The sequence below is a fragment of the Musca domestica genome, unplaced genomic scaffold, assembly GCF_030504385.1.
Source record: "Musca domestica strain aabys unplaced genomic scaffold, Musca_domestica.polishedcontigs.V.1.1 19, whole genome shotgun sequence".
Lineage (NCBI taxonomy): Eukaryota > Metazoa > Arthropoda > Insecta > Diptera > Muscidae > Musca > Musca domestica.
The window spans coordinates 13090001-13107259 of NW_026712245.1; the positions used below are offsets into that span (position 1 = coordinate 13090001).

General features: G+C 36.4%; 1 protein-coding gene across 1 annotated transcript; it reads right to left on the reverse strand.

The window, feature by feature from the left end:
• Positions 1–3732: 3732 nt before the first annotated feature.
• On the reverse strand, positions 3733–6569 carry LOC131802054 (odorant receptor 33a-like). The gene is made up of 2 exons (XM_059121400.1): positions 4469–6569; positions 3733–4410 (listed from the first exon to the last, which is right to left on the reverse strand). Exons 1-2 carry the CDS (start codon positions 5203–5205, stop codon positions 3999–4001), a joined length of 1149 nt encoding a protein of 382 aa, XP_058977383.1. The 5' UTR covers positions 5206–6569; the 3' UTR covers positions 3733–3998.
• Between the last annotated feature and the right edge of the window lie 10690 nt (positions 6570–17259).

Below are 17259 nucleotides of genomic sequence, written 5' to 3' on the forward strand. Positions count from 1 at the left end.
GAAATACAACCACCCTACCAACTTTCCAACAATTCCAGGAACAGAACAATGTTTACTGGGCTATTGGGTCATTAAAATGCATTGCCAAATGAATGAATGTCACGCACAAAATGGCCAGACCCAGTGGTGACACAAAAATGACATCAACTTCCTATGGCCTGAATTAAGCGGAGACAATTCGACGACATTACTTGCGACAATTTCAAACAGGCTTCGCAAATACAAAGTCATACAATAAAATATTGTCATGTGAATAAGCCCTGTCCGGCTGGGAGCAATGCAATCTTACCTGTCTAAAATAGATTACCGCCCCAAGCAATCTATCTATCTGCCTACGCGTGTAAATAAATATGAAATGATTACTTAAAACTTGCCCTCAAACTGGCTGAGCTTTCGAAAAGTTCATTGACAAATGCTGAGGAATGCTTTAACGCTCAATAAAATAAACTTTTGTCAAGAAAAGAAATCCCAAAAAAGAAAACTTTCTTTGACAGAGAACAAAGCAAATACCAAACTACGAAAAACTAAACAAAAACAAACCGGGTGGGAAGAGGGTGAATGTGAGCCGCACTCTTTGGCGTGTCTGTGATTAAAATCGCACTAGTGGGGTAATTGACGTTGCCCAAGGACTAAGGAACAAAAAACTTTTGTTATAAATCATTTGTTTGTGTTGTTCGTTTTCAAGTGAACGTATGTTTGCATGTGTGTGTGTGTATGTGTAGTGCTTAGCTGCCACTGCTGCTTCTTGTTGAATAGACGAATTTCGCTTTCATGCATATCTGTATCCGGTGCAAAATAAACACTTGCCTCGACCTTCAGTTTCAGCTTCACAAATTTTAATTTTAAAAGAAAGAAAGAAAAAACCCAACTACGGACGAATGACTTGAATAGCATGTCGGTAGAGGGGCCTAAAGTGGCGTGTGCGTCCAAGAGTCTGCATATTTCGTAGATTCCATTGAACTACTTTCTCAAACAGGAACATGTACAAGCCAAAAGATTACAGTTTCAAATGTATGTAGATATGATTCCAACATCTATGGCCATTAAAAGTTAAATAAAATGTACTTTTGCAATGCAATATGCCAAAGGTTATGACCAGAGCCAGGGATGTGGTCTGGCGGACGCCTCGTTTAAGTTTTCGAAATGTGAGGTTTAAATGTGATTTCACCAGACAAACATTGCTAAGTCGATTTTGTGAGGCGCAACACATTTTTCAAAAGGAAAAAAAATACTTTTTAATAATTGGTCTTTGCATTTCTGCAGTGGAATTCTCTAACTATTTTTTTGAGATACCGACAAAAGTTGGTAAAATTAAAATGCTTATAATTTCGGTAATTAACGAAACTTTTCGGTTATCTAGCGACGAAATCAAAAGTAGTCGCTAAGACCTACCGAGAGATGGGTTTCAAAATTACCGATAAACCGACAAACGCTAACTCAAAAATGGTTAGAGAATCCCACTGCTGATCTACAATTTTCAAACTTTTATTTTAAGGAATAATTATTTACAATATAAAATATAATATGTATCGGATGGTCGTAGAGCAAAAGAGAATGTTTATTCAAAATATTAAATCCCAGCCGATTCACTTGGCTAGATATTAAAAATACTACAAAACGTTATCAGATAGTGAGACCGTATTCAAATACTTTTGAGAGCTCCCTTTTAATTCATTTGCAGTCAATTCGGTTGATATTACAAAAAATAAGAAAGTCCTGTTACATGCGGCTTATACCAAAAATCTATATAATTGACGTTTTTAGCGAGGATAAAAGAGAGCAGAATGAAACAAAAAGACGGACAGCAGATATAATACAAAAAAACCTACTCCGACTTATGAGAAGAAATCAGAACATTAAATGTATCGGAAACATCGTGCGGAAAGTTTTAACTCGAGCTTACAATATTGAGCAATGGGTGTTTTACTTTTCAGATCCATTTCAGAGCCCTTAACGATGTAATTATTACCAGTTTTATAATTTGATGTTTATAATTGTTTACTAGAAATCCATTTCGGTTCCGAAAAACTATTGTAATGGCTACAGAGGGTACACATCATTTGATAGGGCCTCATCGAAATAACGTTTTGGACCCTAGATCTCTTTCCAAATCCGTTTCAGGACAGGTACGGGACTCGATCTAGGGATGTCCGTCCGTCTGTCTGTTTGGCTAGTTGGTGCGCACGTTAACTCTCGAAGGGAGTATCCGATTTGATTCAAACTTGGTACATCTTAATATTATTGTCAACCTTAGGTCAAGTTAGGAGATGGGCAATATCGGATAAAAAAAGAAAGTATAATTCGATTTCGCTTCAACAATATTTGCATCACTGCTAGGTCAGATGTAAAAATGGAAAATATCGGTTCACTCCAACAAGTACCTCCCCCACAGAGGGTCAAAATTTTGAATAATTATATCTCTGTTGTAAGAGTCCGATTGTCTTCGAATTTCACACATCACAATATTTTTATTAACCCAAGATCTGGTTTGAAGATAGGGTATATCGGTCCATATTATCCATTTTGAATATCCAAAAAGCTCGAAAAACGCGAAATTAATATCCGATTCCATTCAAACTTGCCACATCTCAATCTATTTCTATCAACACTAGGTCTGTTATAAAGATGATAGATATCAGACAATTCCTTCTGATACCGCCCACACAAAGGTTCCAAACGATTACAAAATACGAAATAAGCATCAGGCTCTCTTGACATTTCACACAACCTGTTATTTCCTCTAACACAAGATATGCTGTGAAGATGGGATGTATCGGGTGCACTCCTTCTGGTACCTCCCCCACAAAGTGCTCAAAATTTCGAAAAACAAACGATCACAAAACGTAAAATAAGTATCCAAATCTTTTCAAATTTCACACATCCAAACATGATCTGTTGTGAAGATGTCATATATCTGCGAACCCCTTCTGGTACCTTACCCACAAAGGGTCACAATTTTCAACAATTTTATCTGTCATAACTTGCGAAACAAATATTTTTCTTAACCAGAAACCTGAGATGAATATGGAATTTGTGATTTCTTATAGAATTGGATACAAATGTTCGATTCGATGTATTAGATGAACTAAGAGAATGTAATACTTCGGTCGACTATATCTGGTACCTCGCCCACATCTAAAAATTATCATATATGTCATATAAAGTGAAAGAAGTATTTGATATAGTCCAAACCTGGCAAGTCGCAATATTTATATCATATTTATTTAGGAACCTACTCCATAGAGGGTCAACCATTTGAATAATCATAATAGAAGTCGAAATATATTTAATTTATCGAACATTGCCTGATACTTTTAAATTGTTTGATGGACATTTTGACATTTTCACTTTTCCGTTTTCGTACACTTTGGGCAAAGTAGTTCTCTCAAGGAGTAAAAAAGGTACGGATACACAAAAATTGTAAACTATACATAAATGGATAAGTTTCACTAACAATTTTGAATTTATGACAGCATTTCTTATTACTAATCCCACATGGACTTGGAAACTTGAAAATACAAATGATAAATGGAAGCAACCAAGTTCGCATGTAGTAATTGCATGAAAGCGCAGCAAAAGAAATACTCACTACAGATCTGTTTAGCAACCTATTATTTTCCCAATAACGTTTCGCACGAATTGGGTTGTCAAGTACAAGTACTTATATAAAAGCTTTTACTGACCAAAGTCGATAAAAAATACTTATTTAACTGCGTTTTAGACGGTCAAAATATAGCTAATACGTGCGACATACACTTGCTAAAATAATAATATTTTTGTACTGGGAGTGGATATTTGTTAATGTAAAAATAAAAAACACCTTAACTGCATTGAAAGCTTTCTATCCCATATGCCATTTAATGTGCATAACATGACTGATTAATGTTGATTCGTAATTTTCCAACACTTAAATATCCAAGTGAATTCATGGTGCATTCTACTACAATTGTGCAATTAGATAGTTTCAAAATTGTAACTGATTTATCTCTTAGTCACATCTATTTAATACTTCTGATCAGAGTAAACAAAGAATAAGCCATTTTGCAAATGGCAAAGAAATTTTCGATTTGCATCCTTACAATTCCTCCAGCCGTCATCGTGACTTTGGGCAATGTGCTCTCCACAAAAATTCTCATGTTTTTGTGGAAACGCTTTGGTTGCTCCAACCAATTGCTGCAGAATATGGCATAGCTTAGATCGTTGAATTCCTGTTGGCAACTGCTGCCGTAGTAGTAGCTCGGATATATTTCGATGGTAATTGCCAGAATGAACGCGGAATAATAGAGATATGCTGTCAAACTTTCGACGAAGAATATCAAATAGACGACGGCGACACAAATGTTGAGTCCGCCGGAAATGTACAAAATCAACTGCACATAAGACTGGGTGTCTTCGACCAGCTTAAATAACCTGAAACCAAAACAATATTTCTGAGAAATTCTGATGCTAGCCTCTCTATTCTATATACTTAATGAGTCTTTTATGGTCTTCGACACACTTTCCCAAATCCGCAAGATTCTCATTTTCAGTTTTCTTCGAGTCATGGCCAATTCTGGACACTCGCATGCCCAACAAACGGACATGGCCACTGATCAAACAAAGCAGCACCCCTGCCGGAGCATCATTCACCAAATTCTGAACGATTTGGGTGGTGACACCCATAAACTGATACATCAACACCGCCCAGTAAACCTGCGAAGAAGAACTCCAATCAAACGGGAACCAAGCCGGATACATAAGTCTTCTCTGCGAGTCCAGCATCACCATCGTTATGGCCGCAACATTGGCGCCCATGTAACATGTACAGTACAATTTGGTAATCCACTGGGCGTGCTTTCTGGGTCCGTTGGTGAAAAAGTGATACTCTTGCCGACTCTCAACACTGGCATCCAATTCCAGAAATAACATCTCAATGTCGTGCATCTGTCGAATCTTCCAGCGCAGGAAAAGCTGTTTCATGCTGCACACAATGCAGGTGATGGTTATGGACAGATTTTTGAAAATTTCACCCTGGTTAGGCAAACTTAACAGGCCCAGGGTCAGGTGCATTGGATACCAAAAACTAATGGCAACATGCAAGACCAAATTGTGTACGATGTTGGCGTATTTATTCTGGAATCCCCTGAAACCCAAAAGACGCCATAGAAACCAGAACATTTTAAAATTTTCCACGCTGTTCGTTTGGTAGAAGTTCTCGAATGCCATGTTGGTACTTATGTTGCCGAACTGTTGAAGGAATCGCGTCCGAATATGAATTTCATATTTATGTTGCTGATATTTATATAATTGACGAAAGGATTTGTTGAGTGGGGGAAGGAACCACCATGGGCATATATTATAATTTAAAGGGTCCCCACACCATTTCTCGATGCAATATACAATAACTTTAAGTAAAAGAACTCATTGCCTCTTAAGACACTTTTGAGGAAACCACTTCCCCTTGGTAGGATACTTCCCTCAATTTATCAAAACACCATTAATAAATTACTTTTAATTACAAGTTTCGTTTCTTTCATGAAAACATTGGGCAAAGACGATTAACTCAAGTCATTAGGTAACCGATAGCAAGTTTAGGGAATCTACTTTAAAATGGCCGAGCAATTTAAAAGCCAAAAATGATTTAATTGATTGGTAATAACTGAATAATTTAAACCCCAATTCAAACGAGTAGAATAATCCTTTGGTTACAATTAGTCTTGCCAGTATCGTTGGCACATATACATACACCGAGATAATTAAATGTTCAATAGCAAATGAAATATTCAAAGGGGTAAGGAAAATTTTGAAGTCCCAAAAGCAGATGTTTGCAACGTGTTTACTATTTTTAATGATTAGAAGTCAAAAGTTAATCAAGTGTGGTGAAAAAACACCAATTATTTCCAAAAATTAAGAAAAACGGGTATTTTCCTGTTGGTCAAGATACCACAAACGAGCGTAAGAGAAATCAATACCAAAGCACAGTTTGCGCATTGATGAAGTAGATCTATCTAAAACAGAGTTTTTCACAGGCAAATGGATTATTTGATTGCTGTTAACGCAGGATGGCGCCTCTCTGAGGGATATCTTCGGAACACCAAGTACCTCGGAACTATTTGCTAACAACCTAGGACCTCAATTATTTATGTCGCACATTCTAGATGACAAACCATGCCGGTGGCACTAGTTGAACAGAAACTATGTAGGTCATGAGATCAAAAAGGAACATCACTCTAAAAGTATGGTCATTAAGTTTCTTTGTAGAGGAACAAGCAGCTCTGTGTGTCACAGCTTATCATATTGCCAACAGAGACGTATGGCCTTACAACGATTTTAGGACCCTCGGAGATTAAGCTTCAGGCAATTTTTGAATGAAGGTATGGTCTAAAGGGGTGTAAATACTACTGTGTATTTCTATATGTTACACTATTTGTGCTAAGTCCAATTATTTAGACCCCGATCTGAGTCTAACGACGTAAGCATTGGGCACTTAGAAATGTCATTATCGCACGACTAATAGAATAAGTTAACTCTCTAAATTTTGGAATTGGCAAAATTTAATTAATTTAAGACATTTCAAGAACCGACTCATCATATATTTATAGTGGGTCACTTTAACATCCGGATGGAGATGATGATACTGAATAATGTAGGCTTGCTGAGGAGTAAGAAGAAGTTTTACAGTATCCAAAAATTATCCTTTTTGTAGAAAAAACTTTAAATGTGCTTACTGTATGCGTTGCAGTGATGAAAGTAACAGAGAGGGCTTTTGGCACTAGGACGAAATCCTATGCTCATTAGTACTCGGAGAGTTGGCAGAATACTGTAAAGGCGGCAATTACAAAACGATACTCCTTGGAAAATGTTTTTACCTATGTGTTACAAAAATTTAATATTATCGCAATTTATGAAAACAAGCTTATAATTAGACATTATAAACAATCCAAAAATATGCTCGAATGTTTATAACAGACGAAGCGATGTGGTTATATTATCTTTACTTATCTCGAGGAAATAATGAAATCAAATTCCATCAAGGAAGACAAACTTGCATATAAAATCTAATACACAAAAAATTACACACGGCAAGCAATGCTTCCAATTATCAAAAAAAGATATATTTAAATTATTTGCAAAACTTCCAAAATCAAATTGTAAATTTGACCCAACCAAAAGTACTCACAACTTTACCTTTGTTCATGATTAAAACGAAAACTACAAAATTTTCTAAAAAGTAAATAAACATAAAATCTTTCACATTTCTGCTTCTTGGCCGCATCACTCGGTGTACGTTCAGCAACGTTCCGCTCCCTAACAATATTTGTTTACAATTTAAAATTCCCAGTCGTCTTGTTTTCTACTCGTTTTTATACCCTACACCACAAGGTGGTCAGGGTATTATGTCTTTGTGCATTTGTTTGTAACAGGCAAAAGGAAACGAGATAGACCCATAGTTCCTTTTGATGATCTGCATAGAATCACATTCTGAGTCGATTTATGCATGTCCGTCCGTCCGTCTGTCCGTCCGTCCGTCCGTCCGTCCGTCCGTCCGTCTGTCCATGTATTTTTGTAAACAAAGTACAGTTCGCATTTATTGCCCTATCCAGATGAAATTTTGCACAAATCACTTGTTTGGCCCAAGGACGAACCCTATTGAAATTGGAGATAATCGGTCAAAATTTAGATATAGCTCCCATATATATCTTCGTCCGATTTGCCTTTAATTGTGCACTAAACGTGTAATATCAGTCCGAATAGTATGAAATTTTGCACGTACGATCAGATTGGACTTGAAAATAAGTGTGCTAAATTTGATCGAAATCGGTTCAGATATAGCTATAGCTCCCATATATATTGTTCATCCGATTTGTTATTTTTGTCCTCCGTAGCCGTAATATGCACTCTGTAACAACAATATTTGGGGAAATATATCAAATACAGTCCAGAAATACATTTGCTAAATTTTATCGAGATCGGTTCAGATTTGTATATAGCTCCCATATATAACTTCGTCCGATTTACTTTTTATTGTGCACCAAACGTCTAATATTTGCCAAATTGGATGAAATTTGGCACTTACGACCGAATTGATTCTAGAAGCTAGTATGTCAAATTTGGTGAAGATCGGTTCAGATATAGCTATAGCTCCCATATATACTGTTCATCCGATTTGATATATTTGTTACCCACAGCCGTAATATGCACTCCGAAACTACGATATTCAGGGAATTATATCAAATACAGCTCAGAAATATCTTTGCCAAATTTTATCGAGATCGGTTCCGATTTGGATATAGTTCCCATATATATTTTATCCGATTTCAAATTAATTTCGCACCAAATGGACATTTCAAGTCCGAATTTAAAAGATACAAATTTAGTACCTTTGAAATTTAAATTATAATTATAATCATAGTGTATGATTGAATTCTCCAATAAAAACTTTTAATTATTATGCGGAGCTCTACTAAATTAGCAAAGTGGTGTAGGGTATCATAAAGTCGGCCCCGCCCGACTTTACGACTTTCTTTACTTGTTATCTATATTGTCGTGTCTCCCTTATGCTGTTCTCCTTCTTCTTCTCAACAAAGTACGATTTTTTCCATCTAAACACACAGTTGGTCAGTCGAAAGGGGTTGATGGCAATAACCACGAATGCTAAACGACCGCAATAATGTGGTTATAATTGCATTTGAAACGACTTCCCCAGAACGAATAACTTTGCCCCATTCACGTCCATTCCACGGCACAATAAAGTGCAACAATGTTCTGCAATTATTGACAATTGCAGGGAGAATCCTTGTGCAGAGCAATTCTCCAATGGATATTAAAAAAATTAAAACAGAAATAGAAACGAAACAGATTGAAAAAATGGTGGAGAATGAAGGAGGAGTGGGGACATTGTTAGCATGTACTATATTGTAGTATATTGAAAAGAGTAGTGTTACATGTTTTTTCTACAATTTTGAATGAAATAAAATTTATTTGAAAACTTAAAAACATAAAAAAGTGGAGTCTTTGAAAATAGTTATTAAAAATAATTCCTTGTTCAGGCTATACGAATAATAATCTCTTGTTCGTTGAAGCGAATTGGATGAATTCAATTAATATTTCGTATCCCCTCCCAAAAAAATACAAACAAACTGACATTATAAATAAAATCACACCCATCAGCGCTTTCATCGAAACAGAATTTAAATTGAAAATTTTCTCTGGCATATAGATTGGATATGCCTGCTCTTCCAGTTGTATATTGCAATTCAGCCAGCAGCACCATGAACACATGTACATATTTTTATTTATATTGTATATTTCTGCGATATACATTAACATGGGCCGTTTTACCTGTCAACGCATTTAATGGAGGTGAAATACATATTTATGAATGATTTTAATGAACAGAAAAATTAGTGGAATAGATGTATACGAAATTCTTTATTCAAATTCAAAAACTAATACCAACCATACTTAAATAGGGTAACTCTTTCAAAATCCTCTTATTAGCTATCAGGTGTTAGATTTCAATTCGGGGCAATATCATGGTATACAACAAGCCATTTCGCAGTCATTTAAATCGACTGTCTTTACAACCCAATAAACAAACACCATTTAGATGAACACTCACACATATGCCGCCTTGCTTTTGTTGTGTATGTGTGCAAGGTGTGTATGTGTGTGAGTGTTTGCCCATACAAACCATTATGCAAATGATATGCATAAATGAATGATTGTGGCACATTTACACACATTCTCGCAGATATATTCAGTGATAACCGCTAGCGAATACAAATCTTGTTTTATCCACATACACACTCACACACGTCAGTTTATATATGTGTATGTGGAATCCCGTCACAGACTACTCCTGCAATCACAATGACAAACAGTTACGTTAATGCAAGAGCACATCCTCCCATCATCAGTCTTTGTTAAGTCGCGACAACGTCACTATGACGTGGCAAACGTAGATGCAAAGGGAACCAGGTAAAATGCCAACAGCATGGCAAGCACCACCACCACAGCTCAGCACACAGTGCTGAGTGCATTCCATGGAATTGTCGGTGGCAACTGTAAATCTGGCAAGCACTACTCTCGACGTCATTACTGGAGATGAGCATGTGTAAAATGTTTGCACATGCTTGCAATAATCTGCTCGCAAGCGGATAAGATGTGAAAGTCATCTCGATGCAATACTCCGAGGTCACTTGTTCTCCAATACGCTTAACACTTAATGACTACTTGCAATATGAAGGAGATTTATAATGATTGCACATTCTTGAAGAGTTGGCCAATAAGGATAGAAGCATATTTTCATGCAAATCAACAAGTGAAAACAATGGCTACAAATTTTTCACAACTTAGGAGATGCTGCCGGAAGTGAGAGATTTAAGGATATAAATATTACACTAGGGCACGGTTGAAATCTAGAAAGAAGCTACAATATGAAATATGAGCATTGAAATTTGGAACAAATAATGGATCAAATCGATAACCTCTGATCTTCGACATCCAGAATGTTTTCAGAGAGCTTTAGGCATTTCTGGTTTTTTAGTTACATGTTTGCATATTAAAAATTATTAACAGTGAAAATCGGTTTGAACATTTATATCTAGGTCTGCGCTCCCCAACTTGAAGGGAGGTACATCATGGCTATAAGTGTCTCGCAACCAATACCAATAATCGGTCGGTGACTATGGCACAACGTGAATTTCGTCCCAGATTTCCTGGCCGTTCAACGCCTGCTGGTGAAACACTGCGACGTTTACCCGCTCGTCTCACCCTGGTACAACGAAAGATGCTGCCAGGCGTGGCAAACACCGGAGTATGCTTTCTGCAGAGAATGTTGCTGCTGTAGCCAAGGATGTCATGGAAGCGCCGTTGTCATTACTGCGTATTTTGGTACAAGATTTGAAGATGTTTCCGTAAAAAGTCCAAATGGTGCATCAGCTGTTAGCTGCTGTCCCGCAGTCGGGTCTAACATATGATCAAGCCATCCATAACCACCACAAAGAAGAAGATTATTCTTCATCAAAAATAATAATGAATGATGTACATTTCCATCTTAACGGGTACGTATATAAGCAAACTTCATGTTTATTGGACATTGAAATCCGCTCCACGAAGAGCCATTACACCCGCACAAAGTCTATAGTGACTTGTGCTGTGTGCTGTTTTCGCTGGAGGAATCATCGAAGACGCCTTTTTTTCTGATGACGTCGCGGGCCAAACGGCTACTGTGAATGATGAGCTCTATAAAACAATGATCTTTTTGCCGCAACTTGATGAGTTGGTACTGGAAAACATGTGATTCCAACAAGATGGTGCAACGGTGCACACTGCACGTGCCACAATCGATGTGCTTAAGGATGCATTTCCCGAGTGCCTAATCTCCCGTTTTGGCGATTTTCACTGGCCAGAAAGATCGCTGTTTTTACCGCTACAGTCATCTTTTTGTGGGGCTTTTTGAAGTCGCGGGTTTATGTCAACAAGCCTCAGACTCGTTCAACTCTTAAAGATAATATATATACAACGATGTGAGGACCTATCGCCGGAAGTTTTGGCCAAAGTGATGGAAAATGCCATAAAAAGGGCTCAATCGACAAATGACATCATATTCTCGACTTGATGTAAAAAAAAAAATGAATGAACAAATAATAATAATCCACAAGAATAATCAAAGCTTTTCAATGTTTTTTAATTACAACCATGGTACAATGAATTCAAGGTAGGGCAGAACTACCATATGATTTTAATTTTTTTATTTTTCTGGCTAAATATGTCAACTTCATTTGTTTATGTGTGTGTATTCTTTTCAAAATGCTTATAGCAACATATGCATCGACAAAATCTACAGTTTTTGTAGCGAAATAAACCTTTAGAGATATATAGAACATGATTTTGAAAAGAAACGTTGACCTTTTATTCAGTTTTCGCGGTTTTCAAGTATTTGTTCAAAATAAATGCAACAAGTTGTTTGAGTTTTTATTGTGTTGATACTAATTCTGACATTACAAGCCAAACAGGTAGACCTCTATACTTCCAATTTTTTTTCAAAGTTAGCCTACCTTGTATTCATTGTACCACGATCACAACCAAAAAACATCGAAAGTTTACTTTGGGGCCACCTGTGAATATTGAGTTGAATTCTGTACTGACTAAATTTTCTATATTCGTCACCAGGGGGATTCTTTATATTCTAATAATTTAAATTCAGAATACGCACATTTTTATTTGCCGTTGCATAGACGATAAAAAATGTTTAGTAAAAATATTCTGGTGAAAAATATAAAAAATGGGGACCGAATGAAAATAAATTTTTGAAAAGGTGACATCCACATATGATTTTTTCCTGGATACATCATATTACTCCCACCTCTGCCAGTCGGTACCGCTTTCTAGTGTTTATGTTAAACATAGTCTGACATTAAAAATCGAACCCTTTAACGAATTCAATATTTGTAAATTTGTTAAAAAGATAACTTTTTTACAAACGAGTGGAAAGTGGGTTTTTGAATTAGTATATTTTAAATTTCGGATAAAGAATAGTAAATACGTTCAGTAATCAATATTAAATATAATATAATCTTGTCATGTGAATTTAGGATAACTCAAGTACTATGCTCGCTTTAAAGAACCTGCTGTGTTATTTTAACTAACACTTTATAAAATGACTTCTTTTTCCCATAACAAAAAGTAACATTTTATCATCATTTGAAAATTCACTTCAATTTTCCCAATGAGGAAACTTATAGAACTCCCGCATTGATTTGATTTCGGCTGTGGCTGTACAAATCAGTTGTCCCCAACCCAAACATTTCCTTTACGCCGCAATGCGGAAAATACCATTTTGATCCCATGGAAAACCAAGCAGCATCGTTGTAGTGTTGGAATATTTGGGCCACAACACACCCTTCTATCCCCAGCACACATCCTGCCACAGTACGTTTGCCAATGGTTGGTGGGTAGCTTTCCATACTTGAACATTTTCAATTGATGCTGAAATGTCTGAAACGCACAACATTTGTAAGCGACAAAAAAAGGCCATCGACGATATTCAAACACAACTCTCACTCTGCTGGCGTTAACAACACTCTGGGGAAAATGCGGAAGGAAAATCCTCGAGTATTGTTATACATGGAAATGAATTCGAATGAAAAACACAACAACAGAAACTAAAATAGAAATACCTGGAATGTAGTTTAACATGTCAGGACATTGAACGAATTCCCTAATGTGGTAGCATTTAATGGCATAATTGCCACAAAGGTGGCGAGGCAGCAATGTTTGGTGCTCTACATCGTCCACAATTATTACGAAATGTACATCACTCTTTAATATTACAACAACATTTTTTATTAAATTTCCTGCAAACATTTCCAATTTACACTCTCCACATGACTTCAAGGAGAGTGGACTTTTTAGCAGAATACGAAATAATTCGAAAAGGAAACTACTTGACTATTTATGTGTGCCTTTTGAATTCCGCAACCTACATCTGCTTGCCTTGCCAGGCTTTAAGTTATTCACTTCAAGGCATGCGGAGCGCTGCTGTACCACACGACCGATGGTGCACACCAGCAATGGCATCAACTATTTAATTTGTAAATTGAGAAGTAGTCCTGCAAACATGAGGACGTCTATGTGTGCTCACGAGGTCCTTTTATGACATACAGGACTCGAGCCATTTCTTTTCAGCTGTAATACAAAAAGCATTTCGCAATGGCACAGAATAACTTTCGCTGAAAGTAATAAAAAAAGAAACACACAAAGCACAGACGTACACATCCGAAACCAAATGAAAAAAACTACGAAACAACAATAGGAAAAGAAAGGATCTGTTTTATTACACCAGAGGACTACTATGTTGTGTACGGCATGCCGGAAGACTTGTGCAATTTTCCACTGTTGTTGTTGTTGTCGCTGCTGGGTAAAAGTAGACGACTTTTATGTTTTGTCCCCCTGCATCTCTCAAAACAGCATAACATCTCATTTGTTGTCGAATTGAATATCCTACACCACCACAAGCATGAGAGTGGGTATATATATGTGCGAGGATTTAATTGTAAAATACTAGCTGACCCGGTCCGCGTTGCTGGCCCGTTGTTTCAGCGTTTAATGCATATTTTAAAGAGTACTTAGAATTAAAGTGAATTATTTAGCCCATATATATATTGTAATCGCATGACTTGTTTATGTAAAAAAAAATATATCTTGCTAAAAATTGTTGGCTGCAACTGCTGTCAATTTAAGATTAGCCTTGTCTTTCCTTTTGATTTATTTCCTTTACGCCAACTAACTATTTTAATATGGGGATGAGCAAGGCAATGGGAAAATGTTCATTCCTGCATTACTTTTCAACTTACTACAAACTTATTACTATTACAAGTTGAAAAGTCATCTGATGATCAACCAATTGTGTTCACTTAACTGGTTGATTTTCAGATGGCCAAATGGCCAAAATCGGTTCACTCATTCCAGAGAACATCAATGACCAACGCAATGCAACTTATTTCTATAGAAGGATATATAATCGAAATGGAAATTCGTCCTACGAAATATGCACAATATTGGTCACTTTTCGACGTGTGTTCCATATAGCGGAACTGCACATTCTGGATGGCCTTAGACATATTCTCCATGAGAAGAATATCGGTCAATGTGTAAAATTTGAACAACTAATTTGATTTTTTCGTGACATTGTCCCTTTGAGCGGAGTGTATCAAAACAGAGTAAACACTATGCTTAACATTGAGATAATTATCATCCCGGGTCTTTTAAAATTGTTATTTTCAGTGTTGTATTTATGTTTGTTATTTATATTTATATAAAAAACACACACTTTCCAATTCCAATCTCAGAACTCTTTTTTCTCAGTTACACCAACACGTTTCAACTTGTAAACATCATTTTTATTTCAGACAGTTCCTTTACCAATTCACTGTTCAAGCACTCTCTTGAATTAATATTGTGCTCCAATCTACCTGCACCTTTTTGTCTTATTTAATTTGTGCATGCCGCAGGAATCACGTACTATAAAATCGATTCCTGTACTAGTATTGAAGACAACCTCATCTATAATCATGTGTCAGCCACCAAAGGACATTAGTTAGGATCGCTTAGCGGTCCCTATGTAAAAGTTCACGGTTGCCTGTTGTTGTTGTGCGGACTGCAACACCTTTGCTGTTTGAGCAGGAGCAACATCCCAGCGCGACTGGCCGGCCAATCTTACGAAAATCTCTTAAACGATGGCTAGCCATTTTTCTGTAATCTGATGAAGATACAATCTCGCACATATGCACGGCGCAAAATGTCATCCAATTCATGGAAGCTGCGCTCAGTGCACCGAGAGCCAGCACTTAATTTGTTTGTTTTGGGTTGGGGGGTTTGCTTTGAATTATTGGTGCATGTCTAGCGTCTGTTTGGCCATATCACTTTTCATGCAATTAAGCAAGTAACACTTTGAGTAATGCATTCTGGCTTCAGTTTTAACAACGGTTTTACCTCGTTCTCCATTATGTCATGGATAGCAGAAAGATGATGTACATGGACACTTTCGATACCATGGCCAGATAGAAGAATATATTCAGTTTGGGTTAATATAGTTTAGTAATGACAGAATATTATTTTTCCTAGAGTTCCATTTAACTCCACAAGCCAACCTTTTACTTTTTTTCTAAAAAGATAGCCAATCCAAACTAATTTTTCATTCATGAGTATGCTCCTCAAAAATTGATTTTTTAAATCTACTTATTTCAACTGATCGACTTCCATTCATAAATACTTATTTTGCCATTTATTAAACCTCGTCTACGTTTCACATTGTTTCTTATCCGTTTAAAGAATGACGACATAATTATTTGTTTGTCACACCTGACATCAATTTCATACATTTACAAACATATGCATTTATATGGCTATCGGATGTCCAAGCAGACGACGGACTGCAAGACAGAGTCATTCATGAACTGATTTAACCGTTAACAAAGACATTTAATACGCACAGACACACATTTAATTGCATCATAAGCGATGCATAATGTCTGCTCAGCGAATAAAGTGTGTGCTAAATGGGTGTTTCGCAGATTAACATTTGTTGGATTCATTTTTCAGAATGGAAAATATAAAGGCTGATATGAGAAGATGGTATTCGATTGTAAAATATGAATTACAAAACAGAAAATGGAGTGTGGTAAAATTAATCACGTTATTACCCTGCGTGTAAGAAAATCCCAGCTTGGGAGCTTGGGAGCTGTTTGAGCCAAATAACCCATTAATAGGTATAATAAACCAACTAACTTCAGCATAACCGGTGGGTTGAAAAAATGGGGGTTTCCCTACAAGTAGCCAAGTGTTTCCCCGATAACCAGGTTGTTTCCTAACAATATGTTCCCGTAATCAGGGCAAAAAAACATAAGCATGCTGTAAAATTTTGAAGTGATCATTATCCCTAAACACAACATAATGCCAATAAGCAATGTGGTAACACTTAAATAAACTTAAAACTTACCTTCACTTTCCAATGTTTTCATTCCTAAGCGGTATTCTCCCCACAGGACGGAGATCAATTTAACAACGACAACGAAACACGGTAGATTATTGCAAAACTTATGATTGCTTAAATCTTAACCATGGTAGAAGAACATAGGTAGACGCGTCGACGTAGCTGCTGGGACAATGAACTGACAAACCAATTTTGGAATTGAAAATATTGAATGAAAAATTATTTAAATTTGTAAAAATTGTTGAAAACGCGAATTATAATAGCATCCGAATGACGTAGTATAAGAAAACATATAAAAATCTACTTATATTTGGCAAAACATTTACATTTTTTTTGACATATCAATGCTCCCAAGCGTTGATGCATCTACCTGTATTCTTCTGCCATGATTTTAACATAAACTGACATCAACTTATGCACCACAAAGATACTTATTAATACTCTCTCTCTCCCTTTTTTCTCTTTCTCTTGTGGCAAGCCACCAAAAAAACACACACACACTGCAACAATAAACAAACATCAACAAATAAAAATGATATGACAAAACATTTTTTTTAATTTCTTTATCGGAATTTGACTGAATTTCATTTGTTTTGCGATTTTCAATTGATATTTTTCACAATTTATTTCTTTAATTGCAACTTTTTTAGTTAAAAGAACGAATTCACGAAACGCGACTACGGACAATCAAGCCGGCAACTGATGAGAATGGAAGCACAAGAAAAACTGAACGAAAACAAATGTTAGGGTTACCGTGTACTAAATATTTAAATAAATATAAG

What these genes read in the sequence shown, in the direction of transcription:
- LOC131802054 (XM_059121400.1), bottom strand. Translation starts at nt 5,205, where the DNA reads ATGGCATTCGAGAACTTCTACCAAACGAACAGCGTGGAAAATTTTAAA. An exon ending in GACCATAAAAGACTCATTAA is followed by an intron (nt 4,411 to 4,468) that starts GTATATAGAATA and finishes TTTTGGTTTCAG; the next exon opens with GTTATTTAAGCTGGTCGAAG.